The 21,070-nt window shown below is 40.1% G+C and overlaps 2 protein-coding genes across 5 annotated transcripts; one reads left to right on the forward strand and one right to left on the reverse strand.

The window, feature by feature from the left end:
* Positions 1–1,682: 1,682 nt before the first annotated feature.
* On the reverse strand, positions 1,683–3,803 carry LOC121055986 (formin-like protein 1). Its single transcript, XM_040529491.1, has one exon. The coding sequence runs from the start codon at positions 3,601–3,603 to the stop codon at positions 2,452–2,454; it is 1,152 nt and encodes a 383-aa protein (XP_040385425.1). The 5' UTR covers positions 3,604–3,803; the 3' UTR covers positions 1,683–2,451.
* Positions 3,804–9,678: 5,875 nt separating this feature from the next.
* Positions 9,679–16,231, forward strand: LOC102712688 (protein RRNAD1). 4 transcript variants are annotated; one of them, XM_040529306.1, is made up of 13 exons: positions 9,679–9,881; positions 10,002–10,097; positions 10,208–10,291; positions 10,594–10,668; positions 10,765–10,845; positions 11,298–11,425; positions 11,514–11,747; positions 11,856–12,030; positions 12,988–13,071; positions 13,639–13,876; positions 13,971–14,149; positions 14,733–14,940; positions 15,307–16,231. In XM_040529306.1, the coding sequence occupies exons 1-12, from the start codon at positions 9,738–9,740 to the stop codon at positions 14,934–14,936; spliced, it is 1,722 nt and encodes a 573-aa protein (XP_040385240.1). In that variant the 5' UTR covers positions 9,679–9,737; the 3' UTR covers positions 14,937–14,940; positions 15,307–16,231. The 4 variants fall into 4 exon arrangements, with proteins under 4 accessions (XP_040385240.1, XP_040385239.1, XP_040385241.1 ...); XM_040529305.1 differs by having other exon boundaries at positions 15,319–16,231; XM_040529307.1 differs by having other exon boundaries at positions 15,352–16,231.
* The last annotated feature ends 4,839 nt before the right edge of the window (positions 16,232–21,070 follow it).

A 21,070-nucleotide genomic window follows, 5' to 3' on the forward strand; every position in this document is an offset into this window, starting at 1 on the left:
AGAGGATATTATATATAAATGATCTGCTAAAGTATAGAAAGATATGAAATATAAAACTATTTTAGATGGATAATCAAATTTAGATGAGATGCTCTGACAAGAAGAAAACCCAGCCATCAGCCACGAGTTGGCAGGTGAAAGGATATGCGTGTATACATTGTTGGCCAGGTGGACCGACGCACGGTGCGTGCCTGCATGTCATCTCTTTCACTCGATCCGGTCAGACTCGGACTCGGACCGGCCATGTGGCTGCAACTTGCAACGCATGCATATAAACCCCATTTGCTTCTTCTCCAATTAATCTACCCAGAGCCAGCTACCTGCCCTAGCTTATTAAGCTAATTAAGCTAAACTCAGCTCCATCTCATTCTCACGTTGAACTCGCCGTCGTCGGTCCGTCTCGTCTCGTCTCGTCGACGCATGCAAACGAACATGCATGCACTTACAAATTGTTTTCTCTCTCCTTATACTAGAGCAAGTCTAATAATACACCAAGCAAACCGGTTATAAAACTCTTTATAACCTTCTCTTAGCTTATCTATATACTACTAACGTTTCATATTGTAAGACTTTCTGCCATTGTCTAAATCTATCAATTGATAAATATATATAATTTATATATGTCTAGATTCATTAGTATACATATGAATTTGGGTAAGATTATAAAGTCTTACGTTATGAAACGGAGAAAGTAGTCAACTCTTTATAATTAATATAAGACTTCCATGTCTCTCATAGAGTTTCTTGGTTCTTGTGCCAGGCTTACAGCCCGCTTCTCCTTCTCTCTTCTTCACCTCCCGCTTCTCCTTCTCTCTCCTCCACCTCAGTATTTAGCCAGCTTACCGTCTGCTATTATATTAGTTCGTGTGTAGCTGCAGCTAGCTAGCATTGACTGAAACACACCGATCATTGGATGATTTTGGAGCAGATGAATGCGTGAGAATGGATCGATCGACGGATGATGTTGGCTGCAGTAAAGGCGCCAACCAACAGCTTTAATCAAATGATCAATGAACCGATCGATTGGAGAGAGAGAAGAGAGAGAATGCATGAGAGGGCCAGGCCATGCACATGCACAGCTACCAGCGATGGTGGTGGTCAATGGCCATTTCGGTCCTGGACCACTGCCTTCTTCCTCCCCCCAGCTTGTAGATCATGCACGTACGTACCCATGGCCACCACCACGATGACCGCCGGTCGTCTTCCTCGCCTCCGGCCAAACTTGCCAGCTCCCCACTGCCAAATCTATCACCACATAAATATCAGCAAGAGTACTCATTTACGTATATGTTTGGCTGTCTGTGTGAGCTAGGAAGTTAAAGAAAAACTTGATCCGTCCTAAAGAAAAAATCCTGAGAATAAGGTGGGCATCTTTTAGCTTATTTGAGAAAACGATATATTTGTAAATGAAAAATAATTTATAAATAAAATTTATATGTGTTCTTAGCGATTTAAAAGGTATGACTGGAAAATAAACTACGATAAAAAATCTCAAAATCAAGTCTAAATTTAAGATTAAAAATCTGAATTTTGGCTTATAAGCATAAACACAAATATAAGGGTGTAAATCTGGGCATCGTGATGTCTAGAATTACTCCCAGAAACGTTGAAATATATCGATGTCCCTTTCTCTCTCTCTCTCTATCTATCTATCTCTTGAAGGGCTACTAATTAACGTCCTTATGATTTCTGAAACAAATTGTGCAATGTGTGAAGCTGCCAACGTCTTCCCGACAGTGTGAGAGGGGAGATGCCGTAAAATGTGGCGTTTGGTACTACTACACAAAACAAAGCTACAAATGCTGCAGCTACTGCGTGCGTTCCATACTTCCATGGAGGAGGGGTAGTACAGTAGCAGCAGCACAAAACAAACCCGAGTATCTGACTGACACTCTTGCTGCCGGTACTTTGCTCGAGCATGCATGCATAGCTCGAAGCTTTCCCAGTTTGCTAGTAGTACTGCAACTTATTTTCTCAGGCACAAGCAGAAGCAGAGTCAAGCACAATGCTTTGGGCTCCGAATTCCGATGCAGCTGTGCAAGTGAATGAGTTCATCACCATCCATGCATTTGTACTCACAGTTCAGTAGATGAGTGTACAGTAGTACAAGAAAAAGTGTTGAGAAAACCATAGAAGAACATGGAGAAGTTAATTTGATTAATCAGAATCGCTAGCTCGCTCACTCACTTGTATTTACATGCAAAGTAGTAGTAGTAGCTGTAGTACTATTAAGTTGTCTGCAAGAAACAGTAGAATTGGAAGAGGTGATTACTGATTTACTGGTAGAAGTAGTAGTAGAGAGAGAGCTTGCTTAATTAATCATTAGCATAATTAAGCAGCAGCATTCACACACCAAAAAAAAGATTAATAGAAAATGAGGAGGAAGAAGAAGAGGAAGCTCTCAGCAATGATGGTGAATTGTGATTTTGTCATGGCGGTGGTGGTAGGAAGTTACTGAGGTGCGGCGGCCATGGCGGCGGCGGTGGTGGTGGTGGTTACGTCTTTCTTGGCCAGCTTGCCTTTCTTGGAGGCGGCGGCGGAGGAGGAGGAGGAGGTGGAGGTGGAGGAGGGGGAGAAGAGGCGGTCGATGCCGAAGACGGAGACGGACTTGCGGGAGCCGCGGAGGGAGCAGACGGGGACGTTGAGGACGGGGGCGACGCGGACGTGCGCCGAGTACGACCGCTCGATGCTCCCGCCGCCGTTGCGGTGGCGGCGGCCGCCGGCGAGGCTGCTCGGGCTGCTGGAGCTGCGGCCGAGCCCGTTGAAGACGACCTTGCCGGCGGCGTTGAGGCGCGGGCTGTCGGCCGCGACGGCGGGTGGTGGGGGAGGTGGAGGAGGCGGCGGGGGTGCAGTGGCTTGCGTCGGGGAGAGGCGGATCTTGGGGGGTAGTTGCTGGGGCGGGGATGGCGATGGCGGCGTCGTGGTCGGCGTCGGGGTGGACGCGGGCGCCGGTGAAGGCTTCTCCGGTTTGTCGTGTTTGGTGTCCGGCTCGCCGGCGGCCGACTCGCGGAGGAGCGGGAGGCTGAGCGAGGGCTCCGGCTCCGGCGGCTTGGGCCCGCGGCGGAGGAGACGACGGAGCGGCTTGGGCTCGGACGACGTCGCCGCCGCCGCAGACGGCGACGACGCCTGCTGCTTCCTCAGCCGGAGGAGATCCCGCCACCGCCTCGCCGGGATCTTAGCCTCCACCACCACCACCGGCGCCACTGCAGCCGCCTCCGCCACCTCCACCCTCGCCGTCCCCACCTCCACCGACGGACTCACCACCCCCGTCCCCGTCGCCGTCTTCGACAGCCCCACCCCCTCGCCACCCACCGGCGCGGACGTCACCGCAGCAGGGAGGCGGAGCGGCACGAGCTTCCCGCCGGAGAAGAGCTCGTCCGCGGGGAGCATCGACACCGCGGAGCACCCCGCCGCGAGGAGGAACTCGAAGTCGGCGCTCCCCTTCCCCGCCACCTCCCCTCTCCCCCCACCCCCACCCCCACCACCACCCCCCGCGTCGTCAAGGCTGAACGACACCCTGGGGCTAAGCCACTGCGCCCCCACCCCCGCAGCGGGCGGCGGCGGCGGAGGCGGCGGGGGTCGCGACGCCGCGGCAGAGGCCATCGTCGCACACAGCGGCAGCGGCGGCGACGGCGGCGAGTGGTGGAGGCGGAGTCGTGGAGGACGCGGCGGAAGAGAACAAAATAGAGGAGGCTAGTACTAGGCTAGAGGGAGGGAGCTAGCTAGATGTACGGGCGACGTGTGCGTGCGTTGCGTGTCTCGGAGGAGGTGTCCATCGATGGATCCACTGCTTTGTTTCAGAGTTTATTGGGCTGCGTGTTCTTTGGGGTTGATTTTTATTCTTTTTTATTTATTTGTTTGTTTATTTTCATTTGGGGTAGAATTTTTTTTCATGATTTGTTTCTACGTTTTGCAGATGGTTTTGCTCGCATTGGATCATAAACTATGCAGCTTTCTCACTGACTTAAAATTTAAGCAGTACGTAGAAAATTGACATGTCCAATATATGATCATAGATTATGTGGCTTTCTCACTGGCTTAAAATGTAAACAGTACGTAGAAAATTGACATGTCCAATATATGATCATAGATTATGCGGCTTTCTCACTAGCTTAAAATGTAAGCAGTACGTAGAAAATTAACATGTTCAATATATGATCATAGATTATGCGGACGTAGAAAATTGACATGTTCAATATATGATCATAGATTAGGTAAAGGAGAGGAAAATCTCGGTATGTAATGGAGTATATATTGGTAGTCCTTTATAACACATACTTCAATTATTTATGTGAACTATTTATGTGGGAGATATATATACAAATTATTTATTAATAATACAGTATACAAATTTTCAACTATTATATGAGTACACTATTAAATTAATTATAGATTATGTGTCAACTGTTAGGTGTAGTATATTTGGCTAGCAATCATCGGATGGTTTACTTTCCCGTTTTTCGTAAACAGTCATGCCAAACGGCTAAACTTCGTGCAAAAACTTTTTACGTAGAATTTTCCTTAAAAAAAATGAATAAACCGATGTTTATGTTTTTAACCGTTAGCTCTTACTCTATCTATCTATTCCAAAATATAATATTTTTATAATCGAATTTTGTAACATGATATAAGTATTTGTAAGATGATTTCATGATTCTCATCACGTCAATAATTAATTGTCCAATTAATGAGAAGCTTGGAAAAAGAATCTAAACCATTCAGTATTCTAAAAATAACCATTGAAATATTACAATAATATATATATATATAACATATTTATTAATACATATATAAATGCAAATAAAACTATGTAATATAGAACATAGAATAGAGAGAGTTTTTTTTTGTTATAAACCAACTAGTAGTACTTACGTGCTTAATATCGGCCAAACTTGTCTATCTCGAAATATAAGTTGTCATGATGTTCATGGATCCAATTATGCTCACAGTTTCGTGGGTGGTTTATTGTGTGCTCCATCGTCCGATACCAAATTGTTAGGTGTTGTTTTACATCGATTTCGTTGGAGTTTATTCATTTGTCCTTAATTTGTACTGCTCCTAATTCCGAAAATGACTCGCTATTATTCGTTCCTAAAACTTGATTGCAAAAATTAATGTGTTCATACCTTGCATGTGTATGGTAAATGAGAAACAATATATCATTGTTTTGAAAAAAGGCGGTATGTTTAAAATCGGCCGTATATATGGTTTCAGCAGTAAAACTGTACCGTTCAATGTGATACGGGGCTATAGGATATTCGTGAAAGCTAAGGGCCCTCTTTTTAAATAAAATTTTGAATTATTAACTCTAAATTTAGAGTTAATTTTAGGATTTTTTCATAGTGGTTTATTTTTCATCCTTTACTTTTGGATCGCTAAAACACATATGTAAATTTTTATTCATAAATTATTTTTTTATTTCCAAATATACCGTTTGACATTTAAAACAAAAACAAAAAGATACCTTGCAAAAGTATGGTTTCAGCGTTTATTGGCCGTTTTAGGTTTAATAAGCTGAAAGATCGTCGCATATTGCACTTGGTGATGGAGTAATTAAAGTAGTCTTTTAGGACTTATTTAACATTGTTTATATTTTGTTGCATATTTTGAATGCTTTGCTTATTTAGGAGTATGAACCAACATGTAACTGGTTGGTGCATAAATATGGTGAGCTATATTTTAAGCTAATGTCCAGTCATAGTTGTTTAGTTGAAAAGGAGAAAATGTTTTTATCACTCGATGGTATATCGCATTTTTTTATTTTTCTTGCATCTACTAAATAGTAATTAATTTTCTTAAAAAAGATAAAAAAGATAAATTTTTTCAAGAAAATGTCTGTGGAATTATATAGTAGTATCTCATATTAATTCATCTTGTCAACTTTTTTTTAAAAAAATTATGACCATTTAGGTGACATGTAAAAAGGAGTGGATGTTCAAATGAGGGATAAAAATTTATCTCCATTCAAAATCAAACATAGACATATTCAGTTTATATAGTTGCAAACATTTAAATCTCTAAATGAGTCCACAAGATTTATAAAATATGTATGTATATTTGTGAGCGTCAAAATCCTTTTAATTGTGAATAATTGGTTAACGACACCCTTTCCATCGGATAAACTGTATTATGTCCTTCACAACACGACATCAAATCCCAATGCTTTTGCATGCCGTATGATTTTTCAATCAAAACTTTGCACAAGGAAGCCAATAACGCAATATTTGGCAGATTGTTTCACATGGAAATAATCTCTTTCATGATTTCCTTTTTTGCATGGCCAAGCTGTCCTTAATTCCCTTCATAGCTACAGACACTTCACTTTGCATAATCTTGTGATACCACCTTAAAGTATGCACATTCTTGCCCATTTCTTGGATGATACATGATCTCATAGTTGATTCTTGATAGATCCTCTTGCCTCCAAATTAAACTTTATTTCTTTGATGACCTTTAATCACCTCCAACCTTGGAACCTTTTTCATGACAACCGGTCATCATGTGGCATGAAAGATTCAATCTCAAGAAGATAACAAGAAACCAATGTACTCCGGTAGTACAAATCACCTAATACAATAAAATCATACATAACAAACCAACCCAATTAAATTCAAAATGTTTACTACATCTGCCCCAAAATATAAATATTTTTATGATTCAGATTTATACTATAATATAAGTATTTTTACACTAACTCTCATTATTTTAATTAGTATAAAGCCAATCAGATGCTTTAAAAAATCTAATTAATCAAAATTAAAAAAATTAACAACTTAAGTGACTAAATAATATTTTTAATCTATGCTAAATAAACCACAAATAGGTTGCCACCAAACAAAAAGGCCCAGCTAGCCAACTTGTAAAATAAACCAAAGAAAAAAACAAAAGATAAAGAGAATCCCAAACAAAGCTCAAAAGAGACCAAAAGAGGTGGTTATTGCTCCCTCCCACCCTCTCTTTTTATATTTCCACTATAATAAAAAATCGCTGATGAGATCTGACGGTTGATGTGATCATGTGTGATGTGAGGTTTTCTCAGTACTGATAACGGTTCAGGCATCAGCCCGCTTTCTCCGTGGGGCCCACCGGTCAGTGGGCGAGCGCACGGCCCGCCCCCGGGCCCAGCGTACAGTGGCCGGTCGTCGGGCGTTGACCTGGGGCCTGCGCGGGGCACGTGACGCGCATCATGGCCGTCGCTTTGCCGGAGCCAGGCGGCGTCGGACGGTCGAGATGTTTGACACGTGTGAGGGGAGACACCATTTTGGCTGTGGCTTTGGGGGTAGTGGTGGGTCACGGCGGCAACTGAGGGCGCAGAGATGGCAATGGGGACCTCTGACCCGATGGGTATTTACTCTATTAGGGTACGAGTATAAACTAAATATATTATCCGTGTGTAGTAATCGGGCAAATACCTTCACCCGATGGATACGCGGGTAGGGAAACGTTTTTATGATCCCCATACCCGTTTACCCGTGGGTAATAAATACCCGCAAGTTTAAATGCACGTCATGGCCCAATATTAAATTAGCCTAGCCCAATTAACAAAAACCCTAAGTATTTAAACCTTCCATATATTTTCCACTGCACTATATGAATGTGTGATGTCTTTAGTATCTAGTGTCTATTGTAATATACTATATGAAAACTATGTAATTTAGATTGTTTTAAACTGTTGTGGGTATATGGGTAACCCGATGGGTATGTTTTACCCAAGCGAGTATGGGTATGGGGAAATTTTTCTACCCGTGACGAGTATGAGTATTTTGATGGTACGAAATTTTACTGGTGGATATGGGTTTGAGGTACCAATACCCGATGGGTATTTACTCATTGCCATCCCTAGGAGCGCGTGGGCATGGGCAGGCAGGGTGTGATTGGGTGGGGCCCACGTAGTGACGCGCCGACGTGGCGTCGTCGGTGAGAGCTATATCCAACTGTTTAAACATTAATATATGGTCTCACATGTCATACATACACTGCGTCTTGGCTACTGCTCTCTCTCTTCTTTCTTTAAAATATATTTATAGCTGACTTATAGTCTACTATTGTACATGTTCTGATGAGTTGTGTGGATTTTTTTAGAGGAAGTTTAGCGAAATTACACGTACTTGGATCAAACTATCGTAAAATACAAATTTTATAATATATAATATATCACAAACTATAAATTTATTAGCGAAGCAAAAAAATATAGGTTTTTAGAGTTTCACTGTTTCTTTTTGAAGTTCCAAAAGTTACCTTACAATTTTATAATACAATGCTTTAAATATATATTTTTGTGTATAATTTAGTATCAAATATGCTGTTTTGGGATTGTACACTCTTACGTAGTTTTATGGCTGTTTCATCAAAACAGGTGTTGTTTTATGAAATTCACTATTTTTTATTTTGTCAACATGTTTTAAAATCTAAAAACTAAACTTCACCTCGATGTAGGTTTTTTCAGGATGGTTAAATTGGTGTTGTCAAAAGATTTTGATTTAGAAGGAAATTAAGATGGCTAGAGTTTAGTATTAAAACTTAAAAATAAAAGGATTTACAAGCTAGAACAAAAATTCCATGCTTATGATTCTACGGCGGCAAGTGCGCTGTTCTCCTATTGTTCAGGATTTTTTGGTTTCAAAAATAACTTTTTCTCGGCATTAGAGTTTGAGGATAAGGGCATGTTCAATGGTAGAGCTCACTGTAGGCTATATCTCAAATTACGTCAGTAACAAGAGTCTATTTTATAATGATACGTGCAAAGGTAGAGTCAGGTGTGGTTTCTTAATTAATGCAATAAAATATTTTTTATTACGTTAGTTTTATTTTTATACACCCTCGTGCAAGAAAGTTTACTTTAATAAATGTTAAGAGTCGACTCTAAACGATTGTTATGACAACAACTTTTCTCTTATAAGAACGCACCTGCCTATACGTAATATCAGAATGATAATTTTGGTGGAATCTCATGCTTCAATCGCTCGTTTCTTCAACACATACTTTTGCGATCACAAAATCTAGCAAGTACTCCCTACGTACTAAAATAAGTTCATATTTCTAATTGTTGAACTAGTAAGATGAATAAGAAAAAAAAACCTCATTTTAGGACGAATGAGAAAGACTAAGTCCGTATTGTGATGAGCTAGCGGATCGTTGCTCGGTTTTTACGGTATACCTCCTGAAACGATATGTTTTTATAAAAAAAATTATATAAAAACTCATTATCTTATCTTTTTAGAGTGAATTTGTAGCTTTATAGTAGTTAATTTTATTCTTTATAGCATCATAGTTAGGCCACCTCCAATGTGTATCTATAAGCTATTTATAAGATATACTATACAATTTTTTAATAGAAGAGAGATAAAAACTATCTCTTAATCCAGATATAGTCTCTTGTACATATTTTATTGTCAAGTGAGGATGAATTGTAGAGTCATTTATATTATGAGTTATTTGCTAAGAGCTAGACCATTAAAGAAATTATCTTTTAGAATACTTAGAGATAGCATGTTATCTTTATTGTTGGAGTCTTGGAGGTGGCCTCATAGAAAATTAACAAATTTTAAAACTAGCAAATTTATAATGGCATGAATCTAATTAACCCTATAGAAAATTAGATGCTCTTTTGCCAAATGGGCTAAAGGCTCAATGACACCGCTGCTAACGAACAGTTCGATTCGAAGGCAGGGCCCAACTCAGCCCAACCAGAACCCAGCCGTCTCACCACTGTCCTTGCCTCCTCTCCTCCACACGCGATGGCGGCGGCGGCGGCGGCGACTCCGGCGGGCGGGTACTCGTGCGAGACGGCGGAGCAGACCCGCGAGTGGATGGAGGCCATCGCCGCATTCCTCCGCCTGCACCGCCCTCTCCTCGAGGCGCACGTCGTCAACTTCTTCAAGGTCCCGTACTCCCGTCCCCCCCGCCCTTCCGAGCTGTTTGTTTGTGGGGTTGGGTGATTAATCGCGTGTCGCTGAAGCTTACGGGGGGGGGGGGGGGGGGGCGGGCTTGTGGTGGGGCAGGATCGGCTGTGGGAGATGGTGGACGCGGAGTGGATGGAGTGCCTCCGCAGGGAGCCCGTGGAGAGCTTGCTCGTGTTGCCATCCGGATGTGTTCAGGCATAGCCACAGATCCTGCTAGTTTGATGCGTGCCACAAGCCTGGCGTTTCTTCAGTTGTTATGCTGCTGCTGCTGCTAACTTATGAACAATTTGTATGTTGTTTTACAGGAGCACTGGCCGAGTGCACTGCGAGATTTCGTAGTCACTGCTAGGTCACTTGTTCTTCCACGGGAGCAGAAGTCACCACGATCAGTATGTTCCCTGAACGTATCAGATTATAAATCACTGGCCATCCTAGAGCTAGCTGTCCTTTTTTTACAAGTAATGAAGAGATCATGAGTTACAATGCGTCATATACAAAATATTATCCATTTTCCACTTGCACTCCTGTTACATAGTTTTAGGAAACTAATAAGAAATTAAGCACGTGAGTTTACATCACATTTTTCACATGCTTCTGTAGTTCTGTATCATCTCTTGCCGTTGATTTAGTAAAATATGCCTGTTTCTGCCATCTGTTTAATCCCGACGCATGCTTTCTTGAATGCCTGCAGCTCCTACCTGATTTGCATGTAGCATCAATTAATACTGTTCTCGCTCAAGGCATGAACTCTAAGAAGAAACATGAAGTAGGTAATTTCCTTGTGCTGGTAAAGCTTAGCTGTTCCATTTATACTGTCACCTGTTCATTGCATTCTCATGTTTGGAGAGCTTACTAAACTCAGATCGAAACTCTAGCTGGGATTGTTCATGCAATTACTAAGAGTTGTGGAGCAAAGACAGTGATTGATGTAGGTTCTGGTCAGGTACGCCATTTGCACAAAGAAGGCTTGCAAGTCTAAACAGTCTTCATTTGTGTAAGGATAGTTATATTTTAGCATTTGATTTGGCTATATCTTCTTAAGATATGTTTCTTATATGCCACAGCGTATTTGTGAAATTTCTTATTGTTTCTATGGCAAGGTTTGTTCTGGCCCCACATATCAATGACACAATCAGTGAGACTTCTGCTAGTTAAACTTATTTACAAACTGGAATCGTACTATACAAAGTTAGGTCATCCTCTGCAACTCTTAACATTCGAGATGTGCACTACTTTCTTGGCCAATCTGTGAAGTGCGAAGCCATCATTTCTCTGTAGGATTTGCACATGTCCTAAATTTTCTGTTGCATGCAATGCATTGAATTTCCTTGGCTATTCTGGGAGAAGTTTTGAGTTCTTCCATAATTGATTTTTCTCTGTATTTGTTTCTTACAGGGTTATCTTGCCCAAGCTTTATCTTTTGAGTATCAACTCCCTGTTGTAGCAATAGATGCTTCGTCACATCATGCAACAGTTACAAATACTCGTGCAGAGAGAATAAAGAAGCACTATGCTGCTAAGTGGTGTGACATTTGTTAACTGTAGTTAATTAAATTTGAACTCTGAAACTGATTTATGTTTTTATAGATAACTGGCCATTATTTTTTACAGTGTGGGGAAGCAACAGCTCATTGTTCCTAGAACTGTTACTTGCCATGTACTTTGTAGCGACACATTGGCAGCTGTGACATTAGAAGCATGTCAGGATAACCATGCTGAACATGTACCAGAAAGTAAGATCTTCAATGAGAGTACTCAACAGATCGAGAAACCAAATCACAGCATTCCTCCATTAGTCCTTGCTGGTCTTCATGCTTGTGGTGATCTTTCAGTTAACATGCTAAGGTTATTAGTGAAGTCTCCTGCCCCTCCAACCTCAAAAGTTGCTGCAGCTTCACTTTTCCATTTATGTTGGAAGCCCTTTAAAGAATGATTATTGTATTCTACTCACAGGGTTTTTGTGTCGTGTAAACAAGTAAAAGCATTGATAAGTATTGGTTGTTGCTACAACTTGCTATCTGAGGAATGTCATGAAGACACAAAGACATGTCCTGGTTTTCCTATGAGCAAGGCTGCTAAACTATCTAATTTGGTGCTTGGGAGAAGCATCCGTGACGTAGGTTGCCAGGTATTATAGCATCTCTTGATCTTCTCGTTTAGATATTCCTTTTTGGTGGTGAAACTCATTTTTGAAGGCACTCAGCATATAAGAGAATGCACAAGGTAGTTGTTTAATTGATTTTGAACAAAAAGTTCAAAAAGCTTATTGAAGCTCGTTGTTTTCATTTTGCTTATATGGTCTGCAATTCCATTGTTCATACACTAATGCTGTTTAGAGATCTTTGGCATTGCTTTTTTTTTTTTTCATTTGTCCTATGCAACAAGAATATATTCAGTGTTGCACAGTTGAATATCAGAAATATGTCTATGCCCATGAATTCTAATCATTTATGTAATTTCTTAGAGAAAATCTAACAAATGCCATTGACAAACACTTAATTCTAAGAAATTCCATCGATGAATGCGAGTTCTAAGAAATGCCATCATACAAACGAATTTGTCTGAGAAATGCCATCGGCATTAGGGTTCTGTCCAAATTTTCCGTTAAGTGCTATAGTATGCACAGTGTATTTAACGGTAGAAACGGATGGAACTCTAACGGCGATAGCATTTCTCAGACAAATTCGTTTGTAAGATGGCATTTCTTAGAACCTGTATTTGTCAATGGCATTTCTTAGACTTAGACGTTTGTCAATGGCGTTGTTTAGATTTTCTCAATTTCTTACTGTTTATATTAACATAGTATTTGTGTTCACTAGTCAAAGCAGAGTCGATTATACTTGACATCATCTAAAACAAGTGATTGCTGAACTTTTTGCTCTTTTAATTCCATTCATATCTAATTACTTGTTACATTTTTGTTTTTAACATATTGCTACTTTGTATTAATTTCTAACAGTAATTTTTGTACATTTTTGTTTGATTACTATTTTACTATAAAGATGCATGCTTAGAATTGTGTAAATTATGTGCTGAGTTGACATTCTGGTACAGAATTCTTATGCCTTTTTACAATCCTTCTTAGAGTGCTGAGAGATGGAGAAGTCTCACTAAGGATATCGCCATACAAAATTTTGATATACACGCCTTCCGTGCTGCATTTCAAATGGTAAATGTTCCATTACATCAGCCTTATATCATATAATATGCTTGATTTTCCACTCAGTCCTTCACTTTTGGACTTTTGGTTCCTTTCCATTTTATAATCATGTTTATAGTAGCTTCAGATGGTTTCATGTACATGATATTATTATGTGGGTATGCTGGCTTATAGGCTGATGACAGCCATCAGCTTATGGAACGCTCTAATTTATCTTGGAAGTTTTAGAAAGCTGGCATAGATGTACGCTGTAATATAGGATAATATGCCTATATTTGAGCCATGTAAGGTGCTTTCTGAATTTTAAGATGTGTGATATATGTGTCATGCATGCTAATTTTTTGCTCATATCACATTATCATTAACCAAGTAATTGATAAAATGCCATGGTTCATCTATGGTTAAATGAACATATCGAGTTATCAACCAGAATTTTAGTATTACCATCTTTTCGGCAATGGTTCTTCTTGAAAGAAGAGATGGGCATTCAGATTCGAGGCACTAAAATGTAGAGGTTAACTGTTCTTTTATCTCATTTAATGATTTAGACTCACCTAACCATGTGTGGCACGGTAGGTGCTTGAGAAACATTTCCCAGAGGTGTCAAGATCGAGCCCATCAATTGGAAGGCAAGGAAAAGCACTGCGCCGTCAAAGGCTTCGGAAAGTTATGGAATCCCATATGGCTATTGGGAAAATCAACGAATTATCTTATTCTACCCCAAAAGAACAAATCATGACCAAAGATGGTCGACTACCCACAAACCCTGATGAATTTGCGGTTGCTGTAGACTGCCGCCCTGAGCTTTCAGCAGGTCATTACCTTCATGAGTTTTCAATTACATTTACAAACTAAGAGTGATTTACTTACTTTACAAATGGATAATTAATAATATTATTCTACTTCAGGGTCTGTTGATTCAGCTGTCTTTGGAGCCAGCATTGTACCAGATGACATCTATCTTGATAAATCTCAAAAGTTCACCCTTTTTAAAGATTTCACTGTGTCTGGATTAGGTCGCCTTGGCTGTGATTTGGTGGAAGATGTTAGTCTACTTGAAATATGGAAGGATGTGCAACCATTCATGGTATGTCTTGGATTATCCTTTGCTTATGCCTTGTTACAGAATTGTTCCAAGAAGTTATGGCATCAATTATTTCTTGGTCCTTAATCAAAGCAAAAGAAGCTCATCATGCCTTGTATGCTGAGATTGCTTTAGCTATAATATGTTGCACTGTGCACTGGAATTCCAAGTAGTCAGCTTGGTTACTACTTATCAATATTACTCAAACTGGAATTACAGAACTGCTTTTGGACTGAGATAGGTATCAACGCAGTTATGTAAAACACGATTAGTCGGCTTTTGTTAAATACTGGAAGAGAGAACTTATATATTACCTGTCAGAAAATAATTTAGAAATACACTTCCTCATCTTATGTCCTGTGGGTGTAGTGTTATCAGGTGATTAGATTATGCTCATACATAGCATAACACAAATGTGCTCAACAGCTAATATGAGAAACATGCTTGTATATATATATTTTAAAAAATATGTTTCTATTAATCAGAATGTAACATTAATTTGGATATGGCAGTAATTTCATTCTTTATTTAAAACCAAAATTTTGGCCTAGCTGATTACTTTTGAAATGATTCATTGTTCTTCCAGGAATTTATAGGTCCCTTCTGGTGCCTTCGGACTGCTTTAGGGCCACTGGTGGAAACATATATTTTGCTTGATCGGTTACTGTTTATTCAAGAACAAGGCAGTGCTATTGAAGCATATCTATTTCCTCTGTTTGATCCCACTATGTCTCCAAGGAACATGGCAATAATTGCATGGAAGTCATCTGCAAATCTTTCAAATGCATGACATGGTAACACTTCTCATGCCTGAACTTTTAGGTTGATGGGATGGTGTGTTGGTTTTAAGTGTAAGATAGTTTCCTGTGGCAGAGCAAGTTCTTTCATTAGTCGTAGAGATAATTACCCTTTTGACTGGATATACAAAAGAAAGCACATGTTACGTGTAGTTGATTTTTCTAGCTATTCTTGTGTCCATGAGTTGTCACATGGCCTGCAGCTACATGCAGATTTACCTTATCTTTAGATGACCAGCAATCTACACTGTGAAAATGGTCTTATCTTTACAATGATGAGAACAATACCTTTTTTTAATGATGCTTGGTACATATTGGTTGATTCTTAGATTTTGCTTGGCATACTTGTACTTTAGTATGTAGTATTTTGCACAGGTAGGAGCGAATTCTCAGTTTTCAACATTGCAGAAGTCATTGCAAATCCAGATACGGGAATGTAGAAGATATTGCCCTCAAACAGTGTGCCTGTATCCAATAAATGCTAAGTCAACATCTAGAACGATTCCAATGCCTTCCAGTGCATGTCTGCTTGTTTCTCTGAAGTGATCATCATACAAGTTGCCACCAAATTTCACATTCCCTGCAATATGGTTTATGCAAGATTGGCAAGCTACACTTATCAAGGAAAAAGTTCATGAGACACCTTTTGCCAACAGATATACATTCATTCTTATTATTTATACTGCTTTATAGTGGATTGATCTTTATATTATCCTAACTGCCTCAAAAAATATGTTCAACAAATCAACATTAATGAATTGTTTCTGAAATGAGACTTTAACCCTTGCTTATCTTTTTTCAATCTGTAAACTTATGTTTGATATATGTGACAAATCATTTGGAGACGACAGCTCAGCAGGATTGGCTGTAAGCTGCCTAATTACATTGACTGTTTACAAAATTATGTATTGTCTCATAAAATACTGAACCCTGTTGGATCTTTGATGTGGCACGACCAAAGAGGAGGCTGGAGGATGACTAATGCAAGAGTTGACTTGCGTAATTTATAAGCTTCATGTGCTGGTTCATGATTTTACCAGTATATTTGCGGTTTCAGGTTTCTCATAGCTTATCTCCATACGTGTCTGTGTACACGTGTCTAGAATTCTTGCATTTTTAGTCCTCGTTTTTCTACCATACTGTTCTTGTCGTATACAAGCATTCTTCAGTGGGTTTTCAACTCCTTGAATTGTAATGTTTACGGTTTTACCCATATTAATATTTTTTGAAATTTTCTACTGCTGGCTTAACAATTTTGAGAAATGGATTGGTTATGTACTTTTGAGGAAAAAATGAACAAATCTTGCTAATAAAAAGCATGTCCATGTTGACCAGTCCTTAAATTCTTATTCTGAGACCAATCATGATTGGATAGTTCAGGGTGAAGTGATCTAAGCAAAGGTACAATGTGTAAAGAGGAGGGTTACAAAATCCTTGGGGCATTGGCAGATGGAAGATCTGTGGTAAACCTAAGTGATTTGTGTGTGGTAGCTCAACAACAGCAAGGCATCATTTGATGGATGAGAATTTACAATGGAATTCAACTGATCCAAGCTATATCCTTTCACTGGCTTGCTGTCAGAATCAAGCTAGAGTTAATTCGTTTGGCTGTATTACCACTGAAATAATAGGTCGATTTTACTGCCATGTGGCAATTAAGGCTTTTCCTTACCTTCTATGTGATCTTGAAGGTGAGAGAGCTGTCTGTTATGCCCACTTGTTTGTTTGTTTTTTTTTTTGAAGAATTTGTTCACAGATGGCTGTGAGAACGACAGTGCCTGTACTTCCGATGATGGATCAGCATCAAGGTGGACACTCAGAGCCGTCGCGGCTCTTCCCGTCTCCAAATCCTTATCCAGATTTGTACACCCGGAGGTGCCCTGCAAAGCCACAGGTCAATTTCCTCTACTTTTCACTGATGCTGCCAACATCTGAAAGGTAATGACACAAAGCACTTGACCTGGAAGCTCACCCCCTCTTTGTGCAGGCAGTGGTGGTCAAATTCTGTCCAGCCAATAACCCATGGTGAGATCTTCAGTATCCTTGTAACCTGGAATATTCGGCGAAAAACTGTTCTCTGGTTGAGTTCCTGGCACGAGCTGATTGATTGATTTAGGTTAAAAGTGATGGAGCTGGGGGCAATCGGCGTGCGGTGTTAGGCCGTGCAGAGGGAATGGGGGGAGGTATGTGGATGAGCTTTCTGTTGTTGCTGTCATGCCCATTTCCAGGTCTCTTTCACTGGGTAGACCGGAGCATAAATTCCCCATTATTTTGAGAACTTCCCAGCATGAGCCCTCCAGTCAAGTCTTGCAAGAACAGTTAGTAATCTAATTCATTCCCCGGTTTGATCCATGGAATATCATATCTGCATGTGTGCGCGCCTGCTGCAGTCTTATCAGTTATCACCTCCCTTGTTGGCCTGACTTTTCCATGACCAGTAAAACACCCTCTTTACAACAACAGTGGCTTGAGCAATTTGGTTGGTTAGTGGCTACAACCATAATACTGCAAAAGACATGTAGAGGAATCTGGTTCTACTTGGAAAATCCTCTCCCTGGTGATTGATCAATCAAACAGATGATCATTAGCTTGTCATGTACTGCCACTCGTGACTGATGTGCTGTGCTGCTTCTCCTGCAGGAGGTGCAGAAACTCCGGGCTACTGTCTGTACACTCCTTGACCAAATATGGACCTGCCCTGTTCTATTCCTGGACCATCATCTCCACCATCCATCCGACGGGCCAGATTCCTTTGTCGCCTTGCTGCGGCGTGGCCGGTTTGATGTGTGTAATGGGATGGAGTGGAAAGGAAAGGAAAGGAACGGGAGGAGAGAAGACAGAGAGAGAGCTCATGAGATCCGCAGGGGAGAGCGGCGGGACGCACGCACGCGTGCGTGGTTTGTGTGACGCCGGTGCGCGCCGCGCGCGTAACTGAATTGGGCTGAGGGCGGGCTGTGTTGACAGGAACAGGGGAGGAGACGGCGATTGTCTCACACCCACGAGGGTGGGTGCGCTTGTGTGAGTTGTGCCAGGTCAGCTTCCTCCGTCTCATGCTCCCTCTGTCCACAAATACCGTCATTGTTTAGGTTTCTTATGGAAAATTCTAGACGGTATATTTATAAATAAAAAATAATTTATAAATTAAACTTTTATATACATGCCCTGAATAATCTAAAAACTAGTTAGAAAATAACTTCAGTAAAAAAACTCTAAAATCAACTGTAAACTTAAGATTAAAAATTCAAAATTTGGCATATAAGCACTAGCAAAAGCAAAAAAAAATGGGTGATACTTTATTTGTCCCTCTGTCCATAAATACTGTTATACTTTCTCCGTCCGTGACTCAAAAAAAAAAAAACTTGGTGCCTCGTTGAGTAAGAAATGGACGAGGGTAGTTAGGGGCAAGATGGAAAGATATATAAACAAATAGAAGTACTACAGAACGATATATGTTTGGAAAGGTATAGTCGTGATACCTTTCTTGATACACGTAGGTACCATGCCTATACCATTTGCTCTATAGTCTCTCTCTCTAATGAAAGATGATTAACCGGATATTTGTAGACTGAGTATGCAGGAGCTAAACCTGGTGCCTATTGGACGTTGCCATCAGTTACAGCGAGCCTGTCTCGGGAGACGTGCCACGTGTCGTCAGCTTGACAGTTGGCACACGCTTGTTACACACTGGGGGGTTGGGTGAAACCCAGCCCTGGCCTGCCTTACTGACTCGATTAGAGCCTATCATGGTGAAGCTTAATTGAAATCTATGGTCATTCAGGCCTAGGTGACCTGCGAGGGACCTGGGTCTGCCCCGGTTGATCTTGATAGTTATTTGTTCCTGCCTATTCACTCCGTGTTAAAATAAGTTTATTTTTTAATTTTTAGATATAATGTTTGACCTTTTTATCTTATTTGAATTTTTTTTGTGATTAATAAATTTATTGTTATTCGATGATAAAACATGAATAATATTTTACACGTGATTAATTTTTTGAGTCTTTTTATAATTTTTTTATGGATGATCAAGGATACAGTAACCAAAAAATAATTTTTTTTGGGACAGACAATATACTTGTCTAGATTGCACGAATCTCCAAGTTCCAGAAGCCATGGCCTTTGCTCGGAGTCGTGGCCGCTCGCTCGCCATGAGAGAGCATGGAGGCAAATTCTCCTTACCACGTGCTCCATGAGTTAGCATGGTCAGAGATGACACTCATGGAGACAAAGAGAGGATTGAAAATTTGAAATGATGGAACCCTTGCCCCTCTAGAGAAAGATAGAGGGGATAAAAATACATGCAAGTCACACTCAGTTATCTCAAGAATACAATGGGGGCCACCTTAAAAATGCCATTGCTTTCAGCTCCTCTCTGCAAGTGCTGCTGCCCCTTCCAACTCATGTGGGCTGGATATATGCGTCTATCTCTCATTTTGGCGGGCGATCGGTCTCGCATAACGATGGCCGGTTTGATACTTGGCTTTTCTCTCTGTAGTGTGTGGATAGTTGGCACATAGTTTGAGGCGTGTGTTCTGGTGCACATTCTTTCTTGATAGCTAGCTGTCGATGTGCACATCCTTTCTCGATAGCTAGCTGTCGATGTAAAATTTTTCTTGTAATCTTTTCTTATATCTTAATTATATTGAATGATCTCCAACGGTCAATCTGGCAAAAATCTATCTCTCATCTTGGCGATCTTCTAGTATTCTCGTCGACGCACGAATCTCAAGGCGCTAAGGTTCTTGCCTAAGCTTTCAACATCTTAGCCACACGGATGTGTGTGTGTCTGATCCTAATCCATCACAAATCTAGCTAGCCTTTGATTCTGTTAGGATTATAGCCTTTTTTTGCCCTCTCTTCCATTGGTCAATTGTCAAAAGATGGAACTTAGTTAATTAGTAATTTAGAAGCCAAAGATGTGGGCCACACTCTAAAGGTAGCTTTAACACCAAGTGGAGTGAACAACAATGGCTTGTCTTCTTGACAGCTAACTCATGAGGCTTAAGTCATCTTTAACAATTATTAGCAGGAGACCGTACCCAGCATTAGCTTAAAGGCAGGAGCTGTAATACTTTACTACATGTGTAGTACAATACTGTTATTATACAATTATTACAACTTTGTCACTAACAAATTAGGCACGGGGTAGATATTCTTTTTATTTTTATTTTCATTAAAATTGGGTATCTAGCAGCAGGTTAGGTCGTACTAGTTTGGGATGATTGAATCTCCAAATAAGTTTGCACTAGATATGATGGTATCTTGTCCTAATTAATTGCAGGATTTAATTATTTATAGTTTCATACCTAGTACGTACAGAACTCTTATCATACAAGTCCAGCTAATATTTCACTAGTTTTAGTTTAATCAATGTGCAAAATTGTACTACTACAAGCACATTTTTTTACTCGTACAGTTATATAAATAAACTAGCTAGGCTCCTAGGTCTAGGCTACTTATTGTAGCCACAAGATTGACTTGAAGTTTTTTTTTTTTGCAACAAACATTTTTGTCCTCTCTGTCTTTGAGAGTATATATATACACCATTTGAAAAAAAGGAGTTGGCCAGCTACAACTTAGCTGATGACAAGTGGAGCTCTCATCAGTTATGCATTCTGGTTGTAGATAGCAATCCAGCTTTCCAGTTGCATTGCAACAAGGTCATGGACTACCATCTCTTGTCGCTCTCTCTCTATATATATATATCCTCTTTGTTTTTTATTTTATATTTTTTTCATGGCATAAGTGGAGTTTGTAGTACAGTGATTTTTTATAACCTTTTTATTTTAATTTTAAAACTAAACATCTCAAACTTATTTTTAAATTTCAATCTTTTGATCAAAAAACATTGTCACGCCAGTCTGGATGATATAGTAACACTATTTGGTCATGCTAATCTCATGGCATGGCAGTATTATTTGGTCATGTCTGGCTTGACGGTGTGTTGCACAAAAAGTAAAAAATATTTTTTTTTGAAAAATAAAAATTCTAGTATAGTGCTGATGTGGAAGTGCCCCTATTTGTTCGTGGAAAGAAAAGGCAATAATGGAAATAAAGGGATAAAAAAGCTAGGTAAAAGGAGAAGAGGAGATTGAGGTAGACCCACTACCTAAACCACCTTATAAACCCC

This window comes from Oryza brachyantha, chromosome 12 (genome assembly GCF_000231095.2).
Source record: "Oryza brachyantha chromosome 12, ObraRS2, whole genome shotgun sequence".
Taxonomy (NCBI): Eukaryota; Viridiplantae; Streptophyta; class Magnoliopsida; order Poales; family Poaceae; genus Oryza; species Oryza brachyantha.

Coding starts and splice junctions, on each gene's coding strand:
- LOC121055986 (XM_040529491.1), bottom strand. CDS start 3,603: ATGGCCTCTGCCGCGGCGTCGCGACCCCCGCCGCCTCCGCCGCCGCCG.
- LOC102712688 (XM_040529306.1), top strand. CDS start 9,738: ATGGCGGCGGCGGCGGCGGCGACTCCGGCGGGCGGGTACTCGTGCGAG. Junction 11,748..11,855: donor CTTTCAGTTAACATGCTAAG/GTTATTAGTGAA, acceptor TTCTACTCACAG/GGTTTTTGTGTCGTGTAAAC. Junction 14,150..14,732: donor AGGATGTGCAACCATTCATG/GTATGTCTTGGA, acceptor TTGTTCTTCCAG/GAATTTATAGGTCCCTTCTG.